Source organism: Myotis myotis, unplaced genomic scaffold, assembly GCF_014108235.1.
Source record: "Myotis myotis isolate mMyoMyo1 unplaced genomic scaffold, mMyoMyo1.p scaffold_m19_p_7, whole genome shotgun sequence".
In the NCBI taxonomy this organism is placed as follows: domain Eukaryota; kingdom Metazoa; phylum Chordata; class Mammalia; order Chiroptera; family Vespertilionidae; genus Myotis; species Myotis myotis.
Window position 1 is genome coordinate 15,093,145 of NW_023416379.1, and position 27,255 is coordinate 15,120,399.

General features: G+C 37.7%; 1 protein-coding gene across 1 annotated transcript in view; it reads left to right on the forward strand.

Annotated features, from left to right (window-relative positions):
- Nucleotides 1–27,255, forward strand: part of CLVS2 (clavesin 2) — a 61,414-nt gene that overhangs the window by 22,815 nt on the left and 11,344 nt on the right. Inside the window, exon 4 of the mRNA XM_036318499.1 lies at nucleotides 23,491–23,601. Coding sequence (XP_036174392.1) covers nucleotides 23,491–23,601 — 111 coding nt within the window. The remainder of the gene's footprint in view (nucleotides 1–23,490; nucleotides 23,602–27,255) is intronic.

Genomic DNA, 27,255 nt, shown 5'->3' on the forward strand with positions numbered 1-27,255 from the left:
CCTCACAGAAGTCCAGGTTTCCTTCATTATCTCTGAGTCCCATAGCTTATGTGTTTAACTCAAGGTTGCATTTTTCACGTGGCCCAAGGTTCTCTTTTTGGGACTTCTTTTTTTCTCTATTATTAGCTTCTGCTTTGGAATTGTTTGCTGGCAGCTCATGTATTGGAATTAAAACTATCTTCTCCCCTTTCTTTCCTCTTGGAAGCTTCTTCAAATGATACTTATAATCTAATTTTAAAAACACAAAACATTCTTAAGGTGAGTGAAGTGGCATTGATTTGTATCTTGAGGCCATGTAAGGAAGGAGATCATCTTCTTTGCCCAAGCAAACTTCTGGGAAAGAAATGTCTTGATGACCTGTTTTCTTCATCGAGAGTTGTATGGAGAACAATTATAAAGGATATAGTTGAAAGAAAAATGATCTTTCCTCTTGACAATTGCTAGATTAGGTCAAATTTTAGAATCAAGCATTCCTGGGCTTGAAGCTTGCATCTGCCAGATCCAGATTTCAATTTTAGATAAATTACTTAATCGATCCCATTCTTTGTCATCACATCTAAAAACTGGGATTAACACCTTCCACCTGGCATTATTATGAGGATTAAACAAGATAACATACATGAAAGAGATTGGCATGATACATAGAGAAAGCACTTGGTTAAAGTCAGCCCTTCCCATACACTTCTTTCCTGCCCTGTGATCAAGAATAGGATCTAAGTAAACTTACAAAATAAGGTAGTTCTTTTAGACAAAAATATGATTATTATACAATGCACTGTAATTAATCAGCCTAGCTTGGCAGCTCATACAAAACTGACTAACTGAAGTTATGTGGGATGAAAACCTACCGCCACAATTTTTGTAAATTATGAGAAACTGTAGGCAATTTTCTCCTTGAAGTTTGTAGTCCCTGCCTTTGTTCTTCCAGGTTGTAAGATAGTGATTAAATATGGTTATAACAAGTATTGGTTCTATATAACATACAGAAGTCATTGGTTTATTCCTAGAATATAAGACGCTTGGGATTTTCACTCTTTGGAATATCACAAATATTTTCTGTTGAAACTGGATTTGTAATGACATGATTCAGATACATATCTCTCCTCACTGTTCTCAACTAGATAATAAGCTCCTCAATGGCAAGGACAATTCACTTCCGCTAAGTAAGTCACCAGCTGGCTGGCAAGGAGGATCCTATCATTGGTTCTGGGTGGACTATAGGCATATCATAAAACTGCAATTCTTATAACTCTCACCTGTGGTGAAATAGGATGGGTACTCTTGGGAGAGCATACACTGGAGGGTGCAGTGTCTCAGGTACTTGAGAGATTCAAGGGGAACAGCCAGTTGGAGAAAAACAAGTATCACATGATCTCACTCTTATGTGGAATCTAATGAACAAAATAAACTGATGAACAAAGTAGATCCAGAGACATGGGAGCATGGAATAGACTGATGGATCTCAGAGGGAAGCGGGTAAGGGGTATAGGAGCAGATTAACTAAAGAATTTATATGCAAATATGCATAGCCTATGGACACAGACAATAGTGGGGTAGGCCTGGGGGTGTGTGGATGTGTGGTGGAGGAGGTCAAAGGGGGAAAGGGGGGACACATGTAATACTTTCAATGATAAAGATAAAATTTACAAAAAGGATTATGGGAAAGAGAGGATACATTAGAAAAAGTCAGTGAAAAGACTTCCTGAGCAATGGGTATGATATGATTCAGAAATAATGGCCAGATGATGGCATTTAAAGGTAAGAAATATGTTGAATATAATTATTATAATGAGTGGCAAGGTAGGAGTGACAGTTATATGGACCTGATTTCCAGGGAGCTATGGATGTCATAATTAAATGGTGTTTCTATGGGGAAGATGGATAGGGAAACAATAAGTATTGCTTCAAGTATTCAACCTAAAAAAATGAAAAGGAATGAAGGCAGCTATCCCAGTACTGTTAGACTACCATTCTTGGTTTCCTGACCTGGGCCAGTTCTCAGCCTCGGAATCCGTGAACTGTTGGAAAATATAGATCTCCATGAAGAAGAATCTGCAACACCACATCGTTTCTATGATGGATGATCTTTCAAATGTTAGGAATAATGTTTGCAAAGAGTTTGTAATAATATGGACAATGGTTATGTATAATGTTAAGTGAAATATGTGTGATATAAAGAATGTAAATATAACCACACTTACATTAAAACATGTTAAACATGAGAAGAAGATGCATTGGAATATAAACAGTGATTATATGAGAGCAGTTGGACTATGGTGAAATTTTCTTTTTTCTACTTTTTGCAGTGTATGCATTTTACCTTTGGAAACATGGTATCCTATATAATAAAAGGCTAATATGCAAATTGACCAAACGGTGGAATGACCGGTTGCTATGACGTGCACTGACCACCAGGGGGCAGACGCTCAATGCAGGAGCTGCCCCTTGGTGGTCAGTGCATTCCCACAGGGCGAGCACTGCTCAGCCAGAAGCCCAGAAGCTGGGCTCATGGCTGGCGAGTGCAGTGGCGGTGGCGGGAGCCTCTCCTGCCTCTGCATCAGTCAGACATCACCTGGGGGCTCCCAGACTGGGTGGGCTGAGGGACCCCCTGAGTGCACGAATTTTGTGCACTGGAGCTCTAGATTTTATAATAAAAAACTTTATTTAAAACATTCATACTATACTGTAGATCATAAAGCCAATTATTTGACAAGTAAATATACAATGTGCCACATTATAAATGTTAGTGTCTATTTTAAAATAATATTAACATAGTTTGATGAGAAAATTAATAGAATCTGACAGCTGCAGCTGCTCATCTTAAGAAAATTATGCAGTGCTAACACATATTGCTGTGATGGGTCACATTTGGGGACCACAAAGGAAATTTACAGCAAGACACAGGAAAGCGGAGTCAGTTGAAATGTAAATATGCTTTGCAGTAATAAAGTATGTAATCCAAAATATTATGCTAATATATTTGGCATGTACTAAACAGTTTTTGGTAGGCGGAAGGAAGTTAAATTCAGCCAGGCAGCCATCAATAAGCCCTATTTAAAAACACATTGTTATGCAAATCTGAATAAAACAGCCTGGATGAATTAAGTAAAAGACAAAAAAGTGGACAAAAATTGGTATCTTGTAAAGACAATTATGTTTTTAAACAATACATGTTAGTTTTACCTGCCAGTTATATCCTTATATTATTAAAATCAATTCAATAAATGACAAAATAAATTTTACATACAGAAATTCAGAAGTTCAGAGAAGGGTTTTATGGTGTATGGACTAAAATGATAGAATGGTCCATACCATTCTGTTTTAATGAAATTAATTTTATTCTAAAATATGGTCAAATGTTGGTAAGTTACAAATGATTATTTGTATACTATAAATATTTAAGGGTTACAGATATCTGATTGTTTTTTTCTCCTGTAGATTTTAGACTATTAACCAAGTCCAAGCGAATGGAAAACTGTATATTAAAATATCAGACAGCATCTTAATGTGAACTTTCTAATATAACAGAGAGGCTATTTCTTGGTATTTTATGTGATTCTGTATTGAGTTATTGGCCCCAAACAGATCTAAATCAGTTTTAGCAGCTGCACAATACAGGAACACATGTTATGTCACATGCTGTAATGCAAAGCTTAGTGTATACATGTCTGGACTCAGAACTGTAGCATTTGAAGGATACTTAGAAGTCATACAAGACATCCTACGTAAGACTATTACTATGGTAGTTTTTAGAGATGATTATGTAGCTTCTGTCCGTACTCATTCAGAGCCTCCCAGTGCAATGCTTTATCAGGCAGCCCAATTATCTCTAAGAGTTTGGCCGCAAAGATCTTGCTTAAATTCAGCTAAAATATGACCCTTGCACCCATTGGTCCTTATACCAACTGTTGAACATAGGACTAATGACACTCCACCAAATATACTGTCTTTCACATAACAGCATTTCAGAAACATAGAGTATCTGTTTCTCTGAACAATTGAAGCACTCTGATATTTTTCATTTTATAGCTTTCTTTTCCAAATACCTATGGGCTGCCCCCCCCCCCATCCCTTTCTCTAAATAGTGTGTCATTTTGGATATCTTCTTCTAAATTCAAAACATTTTGTAAGTTTATCCCCAAGTTAAAAAAAAATACTCCGCATGTTTTATTAGTGTGGCAAATATGCCCTACTATAAGAAAAGGATATTATTAAATAGCCAAAGGTGATGTTAATTAAAAATTACAAATGCTCTGTAAAAGTGTAAATAACATACCAAAGCAGAAGAAAGGAGAGAGCAATTATATGTTACCTAGGGAAAGGATGAAGAAAAAATATTCATAGAAGACCATAGGCGGATTTTGAAAGAAGGAAAATGCATTGTTAAAAGCATTATAGGTTGAGGAATACTTGGGGAAATAAACAGAGATGAATATGAACATGATGCATTTGGGAGTTGGCAAATAGATTAATTTAGTTATACTTAACATTCATAAAGAAATAAAGTAGGAAGTAAGGTTGCAAAAGTTAGTTGTTATCTAATAGTAGAAGGCCATGATGTCACTCTAACGGAGTTTTTGCTGTAGGTGGTCAGTCAAGTTTTCGGGATAAGTGTATTTTAATAGATGAATCTAGTGGTTCTGTGACAAAGAATGGATCAGACAGAGGCAAACATGGCAACACTTGCAACATGCCGTTTGTTTACTTTAAGCATGTCATTAACTATAATTCTTTTTTTTTAAATTGAATTTATTGGGGTGACAGCTATATAATAAAAGCTTGAGTGACTGTTACGGGGGAATGACCAGAACGACCAGTCGCTATGATGCACACTGACCACCAGGGGGCAGATGCTCAATGCAGGAGATGCCCCCTGGTGGTCAGTATGCTCCCACAGGGGGAGTGCCACTCAGCCAGAAGCGCTAAGAAGCAGCGAGCCAAGTGGTAAGGAGCAGTGGTAAGGAGTGAGGGTCCTGGACTGTGAAGGGGCTCAGGGCGGGCTGAGGGACACCTCCCTCCCACCCCCAGTGCACAAATTTTGTGCACTGGGCCTTTAGTTGCTTAATAGGATTATATAGGTTTAAGGTATACAATTCTACAGTACATCATCTGTATATTGTATTGTGTGTTTACCACCTTAATTCAAGTCTCCTTCCATCATCATTTTCCCCCCTCTTCACCCACTCCTTCCCTCTGCCTGATGATGGTATTCATAGGTAGCAAGGAAGCTGTGTAATGAAACACAGATTGATGCGGTGGCTCTCGTCAAAAGCACTCTGAGACTACTTTTCATGAATCATCTCACATGGAGACTGTTGTTAGGCTTGAAGATGCATTGCTCTTGCTTAGTGAGATGCTCATGACCTCTGCACACTGGACGTTTAGCAAGCCGTTACAGAGAGAGCAGAGTCGAAGCTCTGCCAGACTTTGCAAATGCCAACTGTCATAAAGGCAGGAAGTTACAGTTAATCCCCATCACAGTGTTGCCTTATAATATCCCTGTGTCTCCTTTTATGTCATTTTCTCCTTATTTCTTTGACATAGGCTTCCAAATAGGCTGTTAATAAAAAAGTGTGCAAGTTTAGTTGTTTTGTAGTTCAGTTCTATCTTCCTGATCTTTGATCTTATCTCAAATCCTATGGAGCTATTATAAGAGACAGATAAGAGACTGGATTCTTGAATTCACTGTGTAATGTTTAATCTGGGGAGTCTCAGTTATCCAAAATCCTTACCTCATATTCTGTTTTAATGTTCTCAGTGCTATCTAGCAGCCAGAAGCAGGAATGAGTCATTTTAAAATCAAGCTTTTTGCCGCCTAAAACTATGTGTTGTTCAGATTCCTTTACAAATGCTTGATAATTGCTCACTCCCTGTTGGCTAAGCATAAAGGTCAGGCCTCTCTTCAGTAACATTTTCTCCAGCTCTGCTTCCCTTTGTCTCTTTTCATAGCTCAAAACTGGACTTTGTTGTCCAGGTAATAAATGTTGGAGGGGAGTCAAGATATGCAGATCCCAATAACAGTCCGTTATTTCTTCTTTAATATCGGAGATTAAAACTTGCTCCGCGAAGCTACCTGGAGTAAGTCCTAGGGACTTAAATCTTATTTTACTTGCTACACATTAGGATGGGGTTGAATGCTTTTGTAAGGAGCATCTTAATCTTGCCAGAAAGGTTTATTGTTCAGTTCACAGAGCCGAGGAAATATGAATGTATGCTGTGTTGGGTGTCTCTATGAGGCCACCTCTGTTTTCACAAGCGAATGGCAATTCTAACTCCAGCTCTCATATCTGCTAAAGAATCTGATGAACTTTTAAGTGACTATTTCCAGGAAAGTGTCAGAGGGTACAACTTCAAATTTTGCTAAAACACCCAAGGATCTATTTGCAGTCCACTAGTAGTACATGTTTTTATTGTATTAATCTCATTATTGAGTCTCTTGGTCTTATTTTTCCTTATTTATAGCTCCATTTGTAAATATTATATCAAGTAAGATTTTTATCTCTTCAAAAAAAATATAAGGGCTTAAAATTAAAAGTAAAAGACCTTGCATGGTCAGTGTGGTTCAGTGGTTGAGTGTCAATCTATGAACCAGGAGGTCATGGTTTGATTCCCGGTCAGGGCACATGCCCAGGAGGTCATGGTTTGATTCCCGGTCAGGGCACATGCCCATGGGCTCGATTCCTGATGAAGGGCATGTGGGAGGCAGCCAATCAATGATTCTCTCTCATCATTGATGTTTCTATCTTTCCCTCTTTCTTCCTCTCTGAAATAAATAAAAATATATTAAAGAAAGCAAAAGACCGACTAATTACTGTTAGTATCTTATAGTTATCTTTCTATAGTATTTACTCGTGATATTAATTCTATTAAAAAAATGAAGCTCATTTTTCTTTAGCCCAGTACTTTCTTTTTTAATTTGTTTAACTGCTTTCTAGTCTTGCAACATGGCTATCATCCTGGATTATTTTAAATCTATAGTCCAGTGGTTCTCAACTTTCCTAATGCAGTGACCCTTTAATACAGTTCCTCATGTTGTGGTGATCCCCAACCATAAAATTATTTTCGTTGCTACTTCATAACTGTAATTTTGCTACTGTTATGAATCATAATGTAAATATCTGAGATGCAGGATGTTTTTTCATTGTTCGCGACCCACAGGTTGAGAACCGCTGCTAGTCTCTTGTTTAATATTTCTACTTCTTGCCCCTGTTTTTCATGATCTATTGCTTCTGTTTGATCCATTAGACTTTTATCTCCGCCTAGTCTAAAAATGCTTTAAAATAACTCCTGTGAAGGTGTTTTTTTCTCCACTTCTTTTACTATTTAGATTTCATTTCCTTTAAAAAATATTCATTTCCCACTATTTTTAATGAAGCCTTGAGGGGTAAGGGAGACAACTGCATTTGCTCAGTCTGTCATTTTAAGTCAGAAAATACTCATCTGCTTATAGATAATTTTACATATCATTGTAAGGCACCGAAGTGCTCGCTGGTAAAATACAGAGTATAAAAATTTTATTTCAACTAATTAGCAAAACCCATGGGAGGCAGGGATGTTGTTTTACTCACCCAAGGGGGTGGCAAAAAATGGGGCTTAACAAATGTTTTTTAAGTAAATATATCAACAATGAAATGTGATTTTGTGTGTGTCTAAAAAACTAAGAAAGTGATCACGGTGTATGTTGGTTGTAGAGGGATTGAAGCAGTGTCACTGCAGTAGGAGTATTGTAGTATTTTCTTAGTGTGATACTTAGCTCTTGTCTAATATACAAAATTTGATCTCTTTATCACTTAGTAATGAATAAAAAAGTTACACCAAAGTGGACTGAGAGGTAGCTTTGAAACTATAGTAGAGTCCATATTCAGCTTGACTAACAATAGCTTGAACTGAGCTTTAATAGTTTAAGTCTTTAAATTTCGCCGAAACCGGTTTGGCTCAGTGGATAGAGCGTCGGCCTGCGGACTGAAAGGTCCCAGTTTCGATTCCGGTCAAGGGCATGTACCTGGGTTGCGGGCACATCCCCAGTAGGAGGTGTGCAGGAGGCGGCTGATCGATGTTTCTCTCTCATCGATGTTTCTAACTCTCTATCTCTCTCCCTTCCTCTCTGTAAAAAATCAATAAAATATATTAAAAAAAAAACACTTTAAAAAAAAATCTTTAAATTTCCTGTGCTTTAATTTTCTTAGTTATAAAATTATGATCATGTACTAACAGGCTTGTCCAAGAGGTTATGGGAATTCTGTAAATTATAAACACCAAACATCTATTTGTTGTGTATTGTTTCTTTATTTATGTCAGAGTGTTTAAAAATTATTTCTTAGTGGTATTTTTTCTTACTAATTTTTCTCAATTTTCAGACATGTATCTTTGACTCATGATTGTGCTTTATCTTTTTCATGGTGACATAATAATCATTTGTTTTGTTTTGTTTTGAAGGAAACACTTTAAACTGACATTTGGCTCATGAAATTGAAAGATTTAAAATGACAGTTAATCGCTCAACTTTTTTCTGGGGAAGAAATTGTTTCCTTAAAAAGCAACTTTTATTTATCTTTCAAAGAGTAACATAGGGTTATATCTGAAAAACATTTTACATTTGTATTCTTAAAAGAAATACATTTTGTTTCTTTTTGTGTCAAATCTATTTAGAAACAACAACATTAGAGAGATAAATATTAGAATGTTGAACTAATAGACAGACACATAGATCAATGGAACAGAACAGAAAACCCAGAAATAGACTTACACAAATATGCCCAAATTATTTTTGACAAAAAGTACAAAAGTGTGTCAATGGAGAAAGCATGGGTTTTGCTTTTGTTTTTTTAACAAATAGGCCAAAAAAGAAAATGAACTCTGACTTAAAGCTTAGACCTTACTCAATATGGATTATGGAATTAAATTTCCAACACAAAACTATAACATTTAAAAAAAAAAAAAAGGAAGAAAATCTTTAGGGTCGAGGGCCAAAAGTGCAATGTATAAAAGAAAAAATATATAATAAATAAATGGAATGTCATCAAAATAAAAATACAAAGCCAAATGCTCTGTGAGACATCCCTTTTAAAGAATGAAAAGACAAGCTACAAAGTGGGATATAAAATATTTGGAAATCATGTACCTGAGAAAGCACTTTTATCTGGAAAATATAAAAAAACAAAAACTCAATAATGAAAAGAAATTCAATAGTAGAATGAACAAAATTCCTGAACAGGTATTTCACTAAGAAGGATATTCAGATGATACATAAGCAAATGAAAAGGCATTCAACATCTTTGCCATTCGGCAGATGCTAATAAAGCCACAATGTGAAATCAGTATCACCACATACCTAACAGGATGGCTAAAATAAAAATAAAAAAAGTGAAAATACTAAAGGATGCAAATATAAGGAGAAACTGGATCTCTCTTGCCGAAGGAAATGTAAAATGGTATAGGCACTCTGGCAGTTTTCTGTAAAATGAGACATGCAGCCAGGTAATGCAGTAATTGTTCTCACAGAGGAAGGAAAACATACGTTCACACAAAAACCTATATATGAATATCCTTAGCATAATACCCCTAAACTGGAAACAACTCCGATGTCCTAAAACAGGTGAATGGTTAAAATTGTGGTGCATTCATACCATGACATATTACTTAGCAATTAAACGGGGGGTGGGGGGGGGGCGAACTGTTGATACATGCAACACTTTTCTGTATATCAAGGACATTACACTAAATAGAAAACCTGGTCTCAAAAGGTTATATAATATGTGAGTCTCCTTATATTAAATTCTCAAAATAACAAAATGATAGAGATGGAGAACAGATTAATGGTTAACCAGAGGTTAGGGGTTGGGGTCAGATGGGTTGGGTGTGACTCTGAAGGGGTAGTGTGAGGGAGCCCTGTGGTGATAGAACATTTCTGTGTCTTGAATCTGGTGATGGTTACACAAAGCTACAAAAATGATACAATGGTGTAGAAGTACATCCATTCACACTCATGTTTACATATATAAACATAAGCACAGATAAGACCCATGATGAAGGAAAGGGAAGTGGATGGTAGAACAAAAGGAGGATCGTCAAGACCGATTCAATGGCACACCACCTGGAAAGTGGGAAGAGCATTGAAGATAAAGATTTTGGAGAAAAGGTAAAGCTCTCGTGTTTTATCTCCAAAATCTTTCGAATCTACCTAAATTGTAACTCACAGTTAAGCCACAGTCTAAAGAATTGAGAGTGTTTAAAAATTTATATAGATACATATATTTCATATACTTCAATGTTTAAAATGACATGCATGTTATGTAAAACAGATATTTACCAGTTTTGCCACTGGTTCAGAATTGCATTCACTAAGATTTCAAGGGCAGGTGAAGGGTGAGGAATGGAATATCCAATTGCAAGGAAGAGGGTGAAGCTAGGGAGCTCTCTTAACCACACAATCACACATCCTTACATACATCAGTAGATGAAAACAGTATTTCTTTATTCAGGAAATCTGTACTTCCTTAAGGATTTTATGCAACTTTATGTAGCTGAGCTGGAAATTTTCTACTTACTGATTGATACATCAAGGTTGAGATAATGGAAAGAAAGACTGCAGATGTGTGTGGTTGCTCTGATTTGAATTCTTGGAAAATAGGGATGCTTGCATATCTTGCTCATGCAAATTGGCAGACCAAAGACTAATATGAACTCCCCAATTCCACTGCAAGATTAAGAATGAATAGAGAACTTGCATGCATAGTAATGCCATGGAGAGACAGTAAGTGCTCTCATTGACATCCCTACTCCAGTGAAGGGCATCATGGTCCAGCAGTTTGTTGACTGTGACTTCCTAAGTAGCCTTATTTGTAGGAGGACTTTGCAGCCACGTGAAGGGAAACTTCTAGGGAATAGCTTCGGGTGATTAATTCTTGCCAATAAAGTGACAAGGCATAAAGAAAAAAAGAAGAAGAATCCTACATAGGCCACATGAATTTCCTGGTGGTTTAATTAAAATCTTCCCACGTTAACCAAAATTAATAAATAGCTATAAGATTTTATAATGAGCATCAGAAAAGCACAGTCAAGTCTTTGAAGCATTGACTTAGAAGTTCTGTTTGTGGTCAGAGGTACATTAAGTGTTTTCAGATTTTGGAGAAGGGTGATGATCCCTAGCTGAATCTCTGCTCCCTTCCTGTTGTCAAACTAACAAGCAAGAGAAAGTAAATATGCCCAGATTAGCTGACCCAAGGCATCCGCCTTCTTACCCCGTCTTGCAGGAGACGTTCAGAGACGGAACGGGAGTCCCTCATTAGCTGTGTCAGGTGGAGGCTGCCTGCACCCTGAGCTGAAGTTGTGTTTTTCTTCATGTGTGCTCCTTTAAAGGACACGTGCCTGGGCATCTTTAGATCTTCTCAAGCTATCTTTACGATCCGCTGCCCCACAATCCATATGGACACCACACAGTCTTGGAAGGAGTTGGGAGAGCTAAAAGGGTTCTGGCAAATGGCTGCAAAACATCACTCTGGCTTCAGTGATCTCTTATCTCCAACTTCCCACTGAAGCCAGATCTTCTCTTCAACTCCTTCCTGGTTAAGAACTTAAATTAAGGAGAAATCTGTGTATTATTATTAGTTTTAAATGTACAGGCATTTTAAAAGCCCTTTCCAAGTATTCAAGAATCTTAATTTTTGCTATTTCTGTTTTCTGTATCTGAGCTACTCCAGTCTGAGCTTTCTGAACATGCGGACATTTCCACACAGCCTCCTGACACTTGAAATTTGAGATATTATACTTCCCCTCACGTTCTTATTTCAGTTTCTAGTATAATTTGTGGTCTCTCAACTAACTAAGATGAGTGAAATGCCCTGTTTTCTGCTATTTTCTTATAAGTCTCCACTGCATCCAATCATTTATTAAATTATATAGCCTCTATCTTCCTCATATTTCTAAAATGTTTGCTTTTTCCCATTTTTAGTTAACACCTTGATATGACTCAAAGTCAGGCTCTAATTACCTGCATAGTGCTCATAACTTTAACCACATGTGTCCATCTTTGCTTTCTCCCTACTTGAAATCAAATAAAGTAGCACTTTATTTTGTAAGGCTTTTTGTAAGGTCAAAACATAAAATCACTTGTTTTTTCTCCAAGAAATGTGCACCAGAGATACTTATGATCCTTATTTCATCCTATCTCCATCCATTCCCAAGTATGATTTCAATCCTGCCCCATCCTTAACCTTCACTACCTCAGACCTGTTGGCCAGTGGTGGGTGGTCAGAATGATAGGACCTGTGTCACACATTACCTGGTTATTAAAAAAACAAAACTAAGCTAAAACTCTAGTTGTTTTTTATTTTTAATAAAATGTCTCTGCCTTAAAGGGGTTGCACTGAAACCCATATTAAAATGTCAAATTTCTGTAATAAACTACATACCCTGCCAGATTAACTGCAATATGCCACTCTCTTCTCAAGAATGCCCAGTACTAAGAACACACAGACTCTTCTACAAGATGACGTGGATGGTCTAGGTAGACTCCCAAATCATCTTCTCAGCCATGCTGCCAGCATTTTCTCACCCCTAGCTTCAACTCTGGACAAACAGGCTTGGCAATTGTATCCTAGAGGTGGCCCAGTTTTCCCATCTCTGCTCCTATTGCACGTTCTCTCTGGGACACTTTCTTCTACTCACCTCCTTGCTTCTTCCACAACGACCAGAGTCTCATTGACACCCCAAGTTTTAACTCTAAATACTACCTTGCTTGGGAGTTCTTTCCTCATCATTACAACCTCTCCAGTCTTTTATTCTTTCCTTTAAACCTCATAACACCTTTGGAAATGATCTTTCCTTGTTTTATGTTATGATTCTTTTTTTTTTTTTAAATATATTTTTTTGATATTTTACAGAGAGGAAGGGAGAGAGATAGAGAGTTAGAAACATCGATGAGAGAGAAACATCGATCAGTTGCCTCCTGCACATCTCCCACTGGGGATATGCCCGCAACCCAGGTACATGCCCTTGACCGGAATCGAACCTGGGACCTTTCAGTCCACAGGCTGACGCTCTATCCACCGAGCCAAACCGGTTTCGGCTATGATTCTTTTTAACAGATTATAAATTCCTTCGTCATTCACATCCCCCTTACATTTCCCAAGGTTCAGTAAATATTTGCTAAACTTAATCAACGCTTACAGTGCTATATTGTTGTCTCTGTGTTATTTTATTTATATTTTTCAAAGTATATTTTTATTGATTTCAGAGAGCAAGGGAGAGGGAGAGAGAGAGATTGATGAGAGAGAATCATTTATCAGCTGCCTCCTGCATGCCCTACCCTGGGGATCAAGCCCACAACCTCCAGCGTGTGCCCTGACTGGGAATTGAACTGTGACCTCCTGGTTCATAGGTCAACGCTCAACCACTGAGCCACTCTGGCTGGGTGACAATTTCTTTATAATTGATTTCTAGAATTAGTGTTAGGGAACATAAGAAGTGGTTTCTTTTCAGGTATGTTTTACAACTTATATTTTCTTAATAGCATATGATGGGTCCTGTCTTGCTAAAGCCTAGCAGCATTGAGTTTCTTCATTAAATACATTCTTAGGTAGTTTCACATGCCTGATGTAGGCAGGAGTGTCCTTAAATATCCACTTAACTTCTGCCTAATTCTTTTTATAATTTGATTTTCTCAATTCCTCTAGCAGAAGTTCTGCTGCTTAACTCCCCTTTGGCTATTTTGAACATGAGAACATCAGCACTTTTGAATGTGTGTTACTAAAGTCATTTAAAAGTCAAGTGAGAGACCTAATCCATTATTGATATAATGGCTGGGTTAACAGTCAGGCCTTCCTGATGTAGCTGGCATATAGATTGGCGCTATAAGCCTCCAGATACTAGTCATAGACAATTAGTACACATTCTCTTTTGCTGTGAAATGGCACCATTATTTTTTACCCTTGCTATGCATCCAGGTTTAAGAAAAGAGCCTGCCTTAGAAGCATAAGTAACATTTTGATAAGATAGTAGGTTTTACTTTGGATTTTTCTCCTGCTGATATACTTGATTGAAATGGGTCCTCCATGGCTTGTGAAGAGCTGTGAGAATAGCTTTGTGTCATGTTCTCTGTGTGATTGGTTTGTGTTCTCACCCCCCCATAGGCACCGGGCACACACCAGCAGCGACTAACTTAAATAAGCCTGTGCCTTCACGTTGAGGCTCTTTGGCTGTGATTTGCTATCAATCTTACCTGACAGAAAAAGAAGCCCAGGAGAATACCACACTTATTTTTCTCATGAAGAGATTTTCTTGCCTATCCAGTTATATGATGACTAAACATATTATATACAGGGTGGGGCAAAAGAAGGTTTACAGTTTTTCTCATGGAAAAAATGCAATAATTAAAAAAATAGTATAAGAACAAAGTCTGTGTTTCACATACTCACCACTCTAAACCTACTTTTGCCCCACCCTGTATTAGTTTTCAGTGTTGGTTTTATTTGAAGAAATATTTTTAGCTAGGCAGAGCTCTTTTGAGGAGGAATATTTTATGTAATAACCCTCTTTAAGTTGTCTATATTTTACTGTGTTCAAGATTCAGACATTCCCCTACCTACGCAAGGTTGATGCAGTTGAGTCGCCAGTAATATTGGAGAGGTTTGGTTTATCCAGGTATGGAGATTTGTCCATATTAACACACCAACATCGTGTTTCTGGATCCTTCACAGGATAGGGGGGTTTTATTTGAAGCAAAGTTAGCCAGCACCACGTGATCAACATAGGCGCATTCACAAAAACCAATGAGGACATAATTTGGCTGGAATTAGTGTATACCTGAGATTTTGAGATAGATTGCTCAGTTCTCACCCACAAATTTCAGCAGCCCTTATCATGTAGCCATAGCTACTCTAGTAGGCCTGCTCTCCATAATAAACCCTCAAATCTACTTATTAATTTTGAGTGTGTGGCTGGGAGGAGGCATAGAGATACTTCATAATACATAAGTGAATTTATCATGGGAACCTTGAAGCCAAGAGTGTTATGGACTACTTCAATACCTGTGTTCAAAACAAAGCAGGAAAAGAAAAGAGGAATCACAATGTTTCCCCTCTAACCCCCCCCCCCCCCCCCCCGTTAAATCAGTACATAAGTGTTATTTACAAGTGATAAAATCTTGGTGAAAGAGGAAATTAGATTACATTTTATAGATTTAAGCAAGCCAACTCTACTGTTATTTAGGGTTTAAAAACAAAATTAAAAATTTGGAAATGGTCTACATTAAGATTGCGACAATGATAACATCACAAAGCGCTCATTTTCATATGAGTAGATGATAGTCACGTGCCATCTTGGAGGAGGAGTGGGTAACTCCTTGCCTTCCTCTGGGCCTGGAGCTTGGCACACTGGGACAGCCCTTGGCCACCACTGTGTTCTGAGTTACCCAAGAAGATGCCGCCCAGTCTTCTGAATGGCAGTTGTCAATCCAAACACTACATGCTAATGATAGAGTCACAGAAGCAATGTAGACAAACCCCTCTGCCTTCAAAGTGTTGGTTTGAGACTTGCTCTCCCTACTGCACATGTCCATTCGCAATTTAAAGGACATGATTATGCAATACCTTAGTTTTCTAGTAATTTGCCGTGAGAAGATACAGCTCTCCAGTAAGCCCCTCTAAGCTTTCTTTTTTGGACTCTAAACAGAGTATCAGGTAACATCATTGTACTTGGGCATCATTTCCAATTAACATAAACAAATAAAACCAGAGACCACCCTCAGAAAAAAAACGGAAAAAGAGCAAAGTTAGCACAGCCCTGTAACGGGAACTGGATTTCACCAATGGAGAGTGAAGGGCAAAGAGAGATTTATTAGCAGTCACAGTGTCATGAAGTTTTCCTTAGCCCTTAATTAATGCATATAGAATGAGGAAACTAGCTGTTTTTTAAAAATAGAACTGATATGCATTTGCCTTTGGGTAGAATGTATTTTGTTGACCACCCTTAAGAGAAATACATGTTGACACACTTGTGTTCATGATAGAGAATTTAAACAATAGCTGACATTTTGCTAAAGGTCTTAAAACAAACAGACACTGGAAAATATGCAAATGTAAATCTAAGCCAATCAATTTTCAAATTTTAAAAGTCAACCTAAAAAGTTATGCATATTTTAGTGCATATTTGGATTTAGGAGTTTAACTTTTGGGAGGGTAAAATTATTTCAAAATATATTCATGTCCTCCAAATTTTAAATTTTATAAAGAATTTTACCTATGCCGCATAGTAATGGGAAATTAATGTATTCTATAATCACTCTTTTAAATGATTTATTGTGGTTAATCCAGGTTTCTTAAACACTTATTAAAATTAAGACACTGTTTTCTGTGGGAAAAAATGATAATTTAAATCTGTAATTTAATGCATTTTGTTTCAGAAATTGCTCATCAAATAGAAAGATTTGCTATATTCATGTTTTGAAATACAATGTGATATGTCTTTGAAGGCTGACTTCTTTTCTGTAACAGTAACTGGCTGACTATATTTTTAATCATATAATTAATTTTTTTCTATTTTTTTTCTGATGAAAAAATTTCCAAGTGTTAAACAAACTGATGTAGAAAATGTTAATCATTATTATTTTCCTACATATCAGAGCAATTACTTTTTTTTAATCTTCACTGGAGTATATGTTTTTATTGATTTTTTAGTGAGAAAGGAAGGGGGAGAGAGAGAGAGAGAGAGAGAGAGAGAGAGAGAGAGAGAGAGAGAGAGAGAGAGAGAGAGAGAGAGAGAGAAAAGAGAGAAACATTGATTGGTTGTCTCCCATATGAGCCCTGACCAGGATGGAACCCACAACCTAGGTATGTGCCCTAACCAGGAATCAAACCTGCAACCTGTTGATGTATGGAATAATGCTTTAACTAACTGAGCCCTGGCCAAGAAAGAGCAATTACTTATTTGATGAAATTTACTTCTATACAATTCTTTGCATTGAACCAAGTTTCTTTATTGTAGGCCTACCTGGACAGCATGTCATTTTAATGGGCAGTTAGAAGTTAAGAGGATGGAGGTCAAACATCTCCCTGCATGTGTAGAATCCCAATTTAAATCTCTGCAGCAGGAATAAGATCCTTTGTTTTCAATCTGTTATTTGCATTTATTTACATATGGTTCATTACCAGTTATGAGACAGGGACAGAAAAGACATCCCAATTAGCTGGTGATTAAACAGTTTTCTGGCTGTTTCCTCTCAATTTGGCAGAGGACACCAGTTAGAATGTGTTGGTAAAATCTTTGTTTCCCTCATGAAAGCGATTGAATGACTTTCCTGGATCTGCCTGCCCACTGTTGATAAAACTAAATATATGGGATCACAATGATAATTTTATTCTTTTCAGTACTAGAAACTGCACAGGATGTTAGTGGTCGGGAATGGGAGCAGGGCGTTGGAACCAGGATAAACATGACTTCCTTAGGAATCTTAGCCTTTTAGAAGATGAGTAGGAGGTGTATAAAGATAGTTAATACATTATAAACATGGATATGAGGCATACAAATAATATTATACCATCTAGAAAGGATACTGTCAAAAGACATATTTAGAAAAACATTGCGTGGCTAGTATGCCAAAGCAGACCAATCTTAGTAAGTTTATATGTGAAAGAAACTAATATTGATGCTATTTAAGGAACCAGTAGTACTAATTGTTACAGTAATCACCTTATACTTTCTATACATACGCACACTTTTAGAGTAAGCAATACTATGTTGTATAGCTATGAGCCATTATAGAAAACATTATCATAATTCCAGACTGTTAGATTTTCATGTCATGTACATAAAATTTAATTGAAAAAAAGGAAGCACTCTCCAAGATGCTTAGAGTAGTATTTTTTCTCTGCTGGTAAGGTTATGAGTGAGTTTTTATAACTTACTCAATGATTTGTATAATAAGCATATTTTATATTTATAGTAAAAGCATCAAAAGAATGGTGCAATATTTTGATACTAGTATAACTTTAGGGATAGAGTTATGGAATTAAAGGTATAATTTCTACAATTCCAAATTTCTTACTACCAGAGGCCCAATGCATGAAATTCATGCACAGGGCTCAGCCCTTGCAGCCGTGGCAGCTTGCCTCAGCCCTCACAGCCCCGGCTTCATCTGGAAGGTTGTCCAGAAGGACGTCTGGAAGGTCATTTGGCTGTCTGGTCTAATTAGCATATTACACTTTTATTATTATAGATATGCACTTTTCTGTAGTGCATATAATGGTTGAAACTAGGTGCTTCAAAAGACAAGTACAAAAAAGGGAGCAAAGCAAAACAAACACATAAAAAAAGCCTAATAGACTTAAATCTGAATGGGTTAGTTATACACAATTATTGCTGATATCCATACTGAGGACACTTCTCAACACAATTGATAGGTTTAGGAACTATAGACAACCTGTGACATAAGACAAAGTTATGGGTTTACTTCTCAGAGAAAAATCGACTTTGCTCACATTTCTGACTGCAAACTGTGCCCTAATTACACCAGAAATTATATTGATTTGTTCTCAATATCTCAATTATCTTAACACACAATTTTTATATTTCATCAAAATCAATTAAGCATTTGAATAATGTGTAAATAACTAAGATTCTCAAATTTTTCTTCTTGAATAGCTGCACCTTTGAAGCAAACATATTTCTGTTAGAAATATATATGAATAATTTACTTATGTATATATGATACATATAAATATATTCCTCCACATTGTACGTTTACCTCTATGGTCATTTCCAGGTGTGTAAAGTGGGGGTTGATAGTTCATATGGTAGCCTAGTATCTAGGAGGTGTGTTCAATGATAGCCCCTATAGTTAACCTCTAGCAGTTCTATTAAATGTTGTTCCCACTTTTCAGATAAGGAAATTGTCTTGCAGAAAACAGTTTACTAAAAAAGTAAATATCAGAATCCATTCCAGTCAATAAAAACTCATCTAGTTTCATCATGGTACACACACATGCACACACACACACACATTTTTGAAATGCTGTGAATGTAAAGACGAGTCAGGCACAATCTGGTGCACAAGATGGTTGGTTCAAGAAAAAATGGATTTACCACAGAGAGTGAGTGCTTAAAAACCTTATTGTAAGAGTGGCAGAAATGAAAGTTATGAGAGGACTCTGACGACCTCCATTCCCTTGCTTAGCACCGTCTCACCTCCCTCCATCCTTTCTCTTTTACTCATGTTCACGTGCTGTGCTGTCTTAGAGTTTGTTGGCTTTGTTCTCTCCCATAGGCCTATCATGGCCTTCCCTCCTTTTTTTGTCTGATCTACTCTTGCTAATTCCTTAAGACCTATTCAGGCAGTATCATCTCTAGGAAGCTCTTTTTGTTCTGTTCTCTACTTTTTAACCCACTGCTCTCCCATAAAAGCCTGCCGTCCCCAGCACAGTGCCCAAGTCCATCACTCTCGTTGCCATAGTACCCTGAAATCATCTCTTTATTTGTCAGCCTCCACTATTAGACTTTGAGCTCCTTGGTCTTCATTTCCACCCACCTCATGCATGACCCAATAGGGCAGAAGATGAAGGACTAAACAAATCTTACAGCTGGGATTCTGAAGAGGAGGGTTATGTCAATGAGATGCCTTTGAGTAAGATTTAAAGGACAAAGGGCACCAGCAGTCACCTTCCTGCTGCAAGCTCTGGAGGGGTTTGCGTCAGTGTCTGCACCCATCTTCCACTGTCTCGGTGCCACTCCAGAGGGTGAGAGGCCTCTAGGACAGCAGCAGTAATAGGGTGGAGGCTGCAGGGTCTTGACCTCTGGGTCACATCTGCAGGGTTGCATCCTCCAAACCAAGAGAGCAGTTTTTCTGTGGTCACATTGGCACCATGGAGAGTAGATATGAAAATATGTAGCCACTAGGAGGTGGGGGCATAAATATTTCAGGAGTTTGGATGTGATCAAAATGAGGGGATTAGCCTCAAGTTTCCAGTTCCACTTGTGAGAAGCTTGGAAGCTGCCCCTCTGTCCGAACAATGAGTGAAAAACCGAACAAACTGAAAAATCAACCACTCTTTCTAGATCCATAAGAGAGGTAAGCATGCAGGGCAAACCACTGCCATCAAGATGGAAGAGAGAAGCTAATACAGGAGGGGAATCCGTGGGAGCCAGTGCTGGGGTAGGACAACCTGCACTGTAGCTGACAATGCTGGAGGGTCACTGTGAACGAGGCTGATGGATAAAAGCTCCAGGTGGCGCTTGGTCATGGAGGAGTGGGGTGGGGGGTGGGGGGGAGTCCTCTGCACCTCCAGGAGCCAACAATGGTCTGACAGTAAATAGCGGAGGAAACAAATCTTGCCGCATTTCTGTCAGGGAAAGAGTCAAAGGAAACATTTTGAAATACGCTAGCGCACTCTGTTCTTAATGTTTGCCCTCAGGAGAAGCTGGTTAACAGAGCCCAACCTGCCGGGGTATTTGAGAGCTTTACTGATCTGGGGGCAGGGAAATACTCACTCCAGGCTACCTGCTCCACCTAAGGGGAGAGAAAGATCTGAAACACTTGTGTGTTCAAAGTCTAGAGGCACAGGTTCACTAACAGAGTAAGACCTATCTTAGACTATCAAATGCTTTCCCTTCTTCCCACACCTTCCCACCACCTTACTAAAGGCCTCTTTACAACAGTTCCTTTAGGCCGGGTACATCATGCCCAGCTAATGAGGAAAAAATTGTAAGGCATACTAAAAAACAGGCAAAATAACACAATTGGAAGAGATAGTGAAAATGTCAGAACCAGACATGGCAGGGCTGTTGGAACTCTCAGGCCAGGAATTCAAAACAACCTTGATGACTATGCCAAGGGCTCTGCTGGCTAAAGAAGACAGCATGCAAGAACAGATGGAAAATGTAAGCAAAGATGAAAATCCTAAAAAGAAATGCCAGAGACCACAAACACTGTAACAGAAATGAGGAATGCCTTTGATGGCCTTATTAATCGACTAGACATGGCTGAGGAAAGGCTCTCTAAGCTTGAGCGTATATCAATGGAACCTCTCTCCGTCCCCACACTGAAAAGCAAAGATAATAAAAGCTGAAAATGCAAAAAAAACCACAACAACAACAAACAAACAAAAAACTCAGAAGAAAGTATCCAAGGGCTGTGGGACAACTATAAAAGGTATAATATAAATATGTGGCGATACCACAGGAGAAGAGAGAGAAAGGAAATGAGAAGTATCACAGTGAGGGGAAGGAAATAAGGATTATGTCCTTGTTTTGGCCTCTGATGCCTGAGAGGTGGTATTAAGTCCGAATTTTAACCAAGATGTAGTTGTTTTCAAATCAGTGTTTTTCCTTCTCTTTCACCCTATCTCAAATATGATCTGATCATGTTGTTCTGTATCTAAAGATGTAGTCAGGAGACCCCATGACATCTTATGTGAATTATGTGTATATGTGCGCATATTCATCTTTTCAGGATAGAAGAAAAATGACCTGGGCATGATTATCAAAGTTTAAAAGCCACTGAGCTAAGACTTTTGGCTTAATAACTTGAGAGCTGGTGTTCATTCAGTTCTGCTCTAGAGATCAGATGCCCGTTCAGGAGTATGTGTTAGAAGCATACTGCTTTAGGGATCGAAGTGGGGTGGACAGTCTGAAGGGAATCTGCAGGGCAGCATTTCCGGTAATGGCAGACATTTGGAAAAGAATTTTCTTTTCGTGGAGAGAAGAAAATAAGTGAACTGCGTTGTATCATATAATGGTATGCTATACAACAGTGACAATGAACTCTAGCTATGCACAACATGTATAAACATCAATACAATGAACCTCAAAAACAATGTGATATGACAACAGAAGAATACACCCACTATGATGATGATTTTATGAAGTCTAAGTACTTAGTACGTTTTAGGAGTACATATATATGTAGGAAAATATTAAAATACATAAAATATAGAATAAATATAATATTTATGTTTTTATAATATTTATAAAATGTAAGCCAGGGAAATTCTTATATTTGAAATCTAATGGGGAATTTAAAAATGTGGGGGAGGGTGAAAGACTAAACACAGTGAACTTCAGGGTTACCAATGATTTGCTGAGCGGAGGGCACATGGGTGTTTATCTTGGCATTCTTTTTATTTTACATACAGTAGTTATCTTCTTATATATAAAAGTGTCATAAGTTTGAAACATACTTGTCTGCATTTCTTCCTGATTCATTCATTTCCATTATAATCACCTCTTGATGAATGAAACTACATATTTATGAAAGAAGTAATGACATTGACATAAAAGGAATCACATTCTACCTTTAGCTATTCTAATTTATTTATTGTTTGAAATAATGTGGGTTTTTTATAGTGTGTTATTCTCAGAGACAGAGATTAGTTTGCAAAAATGCTCATGGGCTCTGAAAAATCAGTATGCAAAACACTAATTAATTACTAATGCTCATAAGTGTCCCCTCAAACAACATATATTAATGGGGTTATATTATGCATGTTTTTTAATCTTTTGAATCTTGTTCAAGGAGCATTTAATTTTACAAAATACATGTTCAATTGTTTCAGTTTCTTTACTTTTGTTTCTGTTAATGCTATAAGGAGAATCCAGAAGAATGCCAATTACGATGATGTCACTTGAGAGACATTTGTAGTGGTATAGTTTTATTAAAAATAGACATCAATAGTCAATTCAGAGTGGCGTTCTGAACTAGTAGCAAGAATCAGGTCTGTTTATGTGGAATCCATAGCACTGTCAAATATTGCAGTTAATTCACTTATCCCTTCCTGTTGTGGAATGGCTTTGGGACTTCAGGTGCAAACCTTACCCGGGTGAGTTCTTGCCAAAGCAGAGGCTGGCCTTATGAGAGCCCCATTTCCACCTGTGAGGCGAGCTCAGAGGGTTTTGACTTTTATTTAATCTGGCAGAATCCATCTCCAAATTCCTTACACTACAATTCTAGGTGTTTATTTTGCTTAAGTGCATTTCCTTTTGTTAACGGTTGAAATAAGGAAAGGAGAATGTGTATTATAAAGTTGATAAGAGAAAGAGAATAAAATGAGTTTTGATATCTGACAGTGTTCACATTATAGATGACTGCAGTGAAATGTAATAAACCATTTTAATTTAAATACACTTTAATATAAATATAATAATTTAATTGAAACACTTATCTATCATAGGTTCATTATTTGACAAATTTCTAATGTCTTTTATTTATGTTTCTTGACCTATAATGGCTGTTGGCAGTTTTCAGGCTTAATATATGACATTCTTAAACATGCTGAAGTTCTTATCAATAATCTATTCTTGCAAAGAATTTGCTTTATTACAAATTGTTTCTGTTTTTGTATGAAAGTTAGTGTTTAATGCGACAAATATCTTCCCTTCTTCTCTTAACTACAGATAATCTCATTTAAGTGTGTGGAGTAAAAAATTTGTCTATCATATGACCTTCCCCAAACCTTCGCCAGATATTAAAGCATGTTGGATTTTCTTTCCCTCATGTTCCTGTAGGACAGTTTCCCAGCCCGATTCGGAGGAATTCATTTTGTCAACCAGCCGTGGTATATCCATGCCCTGTATACTGTAATCCGGCCTTTCCTGAAGGAGAAGACGCGGAAAAGGGTATTTGTTTCTGTCTTTATATCATTTCACCTGCTCCATTTAATGAGTTATGTTGCACACTGTGTACATAATAGTATCGTAAATGTGCTTGTATATTGCATATAACTTCAATATACAGTGGGGCCTTGACTTACGAGTGTCCCGACTAACGAGTTTTTTGAGATAACAGCCGTCTCTCGGCTGATTTTTTGCTTTGAGTTGCGAGCTAAAATTTGGGTTACGAGCCAGCTTCCGATCACCACCGCTAGTTGGCGCAGCGAACGTCACAGTGAACGCCACAACATCAGCCCAGCATCACGTGTCTCACTCGTTCACTTTTTGATTTGACATGTGAGTAATTTGAGTTATCTGCTCCGTCACGGAACGAATTAAACTCGTAAGTCAAGGCCCCACTGTACAAGACATTTTATAATTCTCAAAGTCATGTGATTAATTCTGAACAGTTTATCTGTGAGAGAAATATTTCAAACCAGCTCTCCTATTTTTCCACAAATTTGGAGAGCATTTTAGCACATTCATTATATATTAATGCCTCAGTTTAAAAGTAAAGAAAAAAAATCCATGTTACTATATAGTTATTGGTATAGTTAATATCAAGTAGGCCTAGAAAAAAGCTATAATTTTATAAATTGATAAGTGGAGTTAGTTATTTCACAATATATATTGCATTGCATATAGTGAATTTTGTGGTAGTTAATATGATTTTGCAGTAATTGTCACGATCAATCACACACTTCAGAAAGAATATTTCTACAAATTTCTAATATCCCTTTAAATTACAAGTTACTTGAGTTCTTAGATTTGGTTTCATCTAATAATGAGGATATTGAAAGTACATACAACAAAATTATTTTTCTGAGAATGAGATAATTATAGAAAGCATTTAGCACGGTGCATGGCACATGGTAAACGCTGAACACATTTTATTATCCTATATAATAAAAGGCTAATATGCAAATTGTCCCCTTGACCAGGAGCTTGACCAGGGGACAGGGCCGGCCAACTGCCCACGGCCCCTCCCCCAGCTGGCCCTGCCCCTCCCCTGCCCCCCCCTGCATGAATTCATGCACTGGGCCTCTAGTCTTCTATACATATAAAAGCCCAGCGACCCAACAGCGGAATGACCAGAACGACTGGTTGACCAGTCGTTATGATGCACACTGACCACCAGTGGGCAAGCGCTCAATGCAGGAGCTGCCCCCCGGTGGTCAGTGCACCACTTGGCTGACTGGGATGAGTGGCACTCCCACAGAGGGCCGACACCCGCAGGCCACGCCCCCCACCAGTGCACAAATCCATGTACTGGGCCTCTAATTAATTAATAATGTTGATTTTAAAAATGCATTTTAATGGACATTATTTTATTTTATCCTCCAAACACCTCTGAAAGTAAGCTTAGTAAGCATTATGTCCTATTTCAGAGCAGAGGAAAGTAAGTCTTAGGATGGATAAGTAACTAGCTTAGTCATTTATACAGCTGTGAAGTGGTACAGCAATATTTGAATCAAAATAGCTCCATAGTCAGAGCTATTTTTACCATTGTGCTGTGACCAACTTTCAGATGATTAGTTCCATAATAAAATATAGCTCTAAATCCACTGGGAAGATAATTTTCCATGTTCCTTGGTGAACGAAAAGGCACTTCAGTGACTTCAGTGTCATAGGAGTGGGGATGAGAAAAAGTTGTTAAATATATGTTTGGATCAAACATCAGTGATAGAGTATTTTCTGTTTATGAATTTGTTGAAAATATCTCAGTAGTTTAGGAGGAGGAATTCAGTAAACAATTATAATGCATATCGGGAATTGTTTCTACCACTGAGTCTCAGATTAATTTACATTTTAGAATTTAGAAAAATGGAGTGATGGGTCTCACAAATAACACTTGCAAATGTTATGAAAGGATAATCAGTGATCCCAAACACCTGCTGGAGCTTTCAGTGCAAATGATACTAGTGAAGGCTTTTGTGGCAGTCACTCTGCCACAGGTTGCTCTAAATTCCTTATATATATTAACTCATTTAATTTTCAAAGCAAGGCTTATTGTTTTCTCCTTTTATAGAGAAAAAAACTAGGCTAGATGGGTAAGCAAGTTGCTCTAAATCACTGCTAGGATGTAGTAGAGTTGAATATGTGGGTTTGCCCAGAATGCTGTTCTAGGTAGAGGGAATAGCGAATACAAAGGTCCTTAGGTAGAGATACTCCTGGTGTATATAACAGCGAGGAGGCCAGGAGGGCTGGAGCATAATGAACTATTTTGGGAGGAAAGGGAAGCGGAGGACTGGGTAGGAGGGATTATGGTGTGCTGGGTCATATCGGGCCTTGGACACTGCTATAATGATCCAGACTTTCAGTCAGAGTGAAATGAGAAGGATTTGGAAGAGTTTGAATATAGGGGTGGTTGTTCTGATATGATCTTAACATGACTCTGTTCTGTTGAAAAGGACTGAAGAGGATCATGTCTAGAAAACCAAGAAAGCTTCAGGTTTTGAGGTTATTAGATTGAATCTGACAATTCCAACAATGCCTGTACAGATGCATTTCTAGCATTATTCCACATGGAAGTGAAATATCTGAACTTCAGCATTTTAATTAAAACTGTCCATGACTTGGAATTTTTCATATGAGAAAGTAATTATAGGTTCAAGCACCTTTGATTTTTATTTGTGTCATCAATGTACAATGCAAAATGATTATAATTCCTTGCTAGTGCTCCAACTAATTCAACATCACAATATTATCGAAACACCTTATACTTCAGATGCCCCCCACCAGTGCACAAACACCTGGTTCTTCATTTTCTTGAATTAAATTAAGTGACTTTGAGTCTCCAACATACTCTATTGATGGGAAGGAATAACCACCCACCTTAGGTGTTATAGGGGGTCCCTTTTCAAACTCTCAGCAATACCAGGAATGTTTCATGCAGAACCAAACTTCTTAGCTGTCATGACAACTTCGGACATCTTCATTGTTTGAGCCAGTATTAGTTTCTTGAATGAAGGCCTCCTTCTGCTCTCAAGATGCTCCCGGAAAAAAAGAGCATCTTTGCTGGAGCTGGCAGCCAATGGTTAGGCTTCAGCCCCACTACCTGAGTGCACTCTTCAGCTAGTCCATGGCTGTGGTCTTGCCCCTCCCCAAGAGCTGACAGCAGACAGGTTTCACTTCTAGTTCTGACAAATATATGGTGGACTCACTCTTCTCTTCCTTGTTAAATTTCAAAAGTATTCCACCCTCCTTTCCACTTCAGTCACCTAGCACATTTTCTTTAATGCCACAGGTTAAGAAAGTAAAATAAAAGTTGGAGGTCTGGATTTAATATATGGACTTTCCGTGTGTGGACAATATTTAAAGCCATGAGAGTGAATAAAATCACCAAGGAGTGAGTATAGTTAGAGAAGAGAATAAATTCAAGAATGGAACCCTGGGGCTCTCTGGCATTAAGATGTTGGGGTAATTGAGGAAGAATCAGCAAAAGAGACTGAAAAAAACATCGATCGATGTAGGAGAAAATCAAAAGATCCTGAGTACAAATGTTTTCATGAGGAGCGTCATCTACTATACCCAGTGCTGAGAGTTCAAGAAAAATAAGGCCTGAGAATTGGACAGTGAATTTCGCAGTGAAAAGAATCTTGACAAGAGCAATTTACTGTG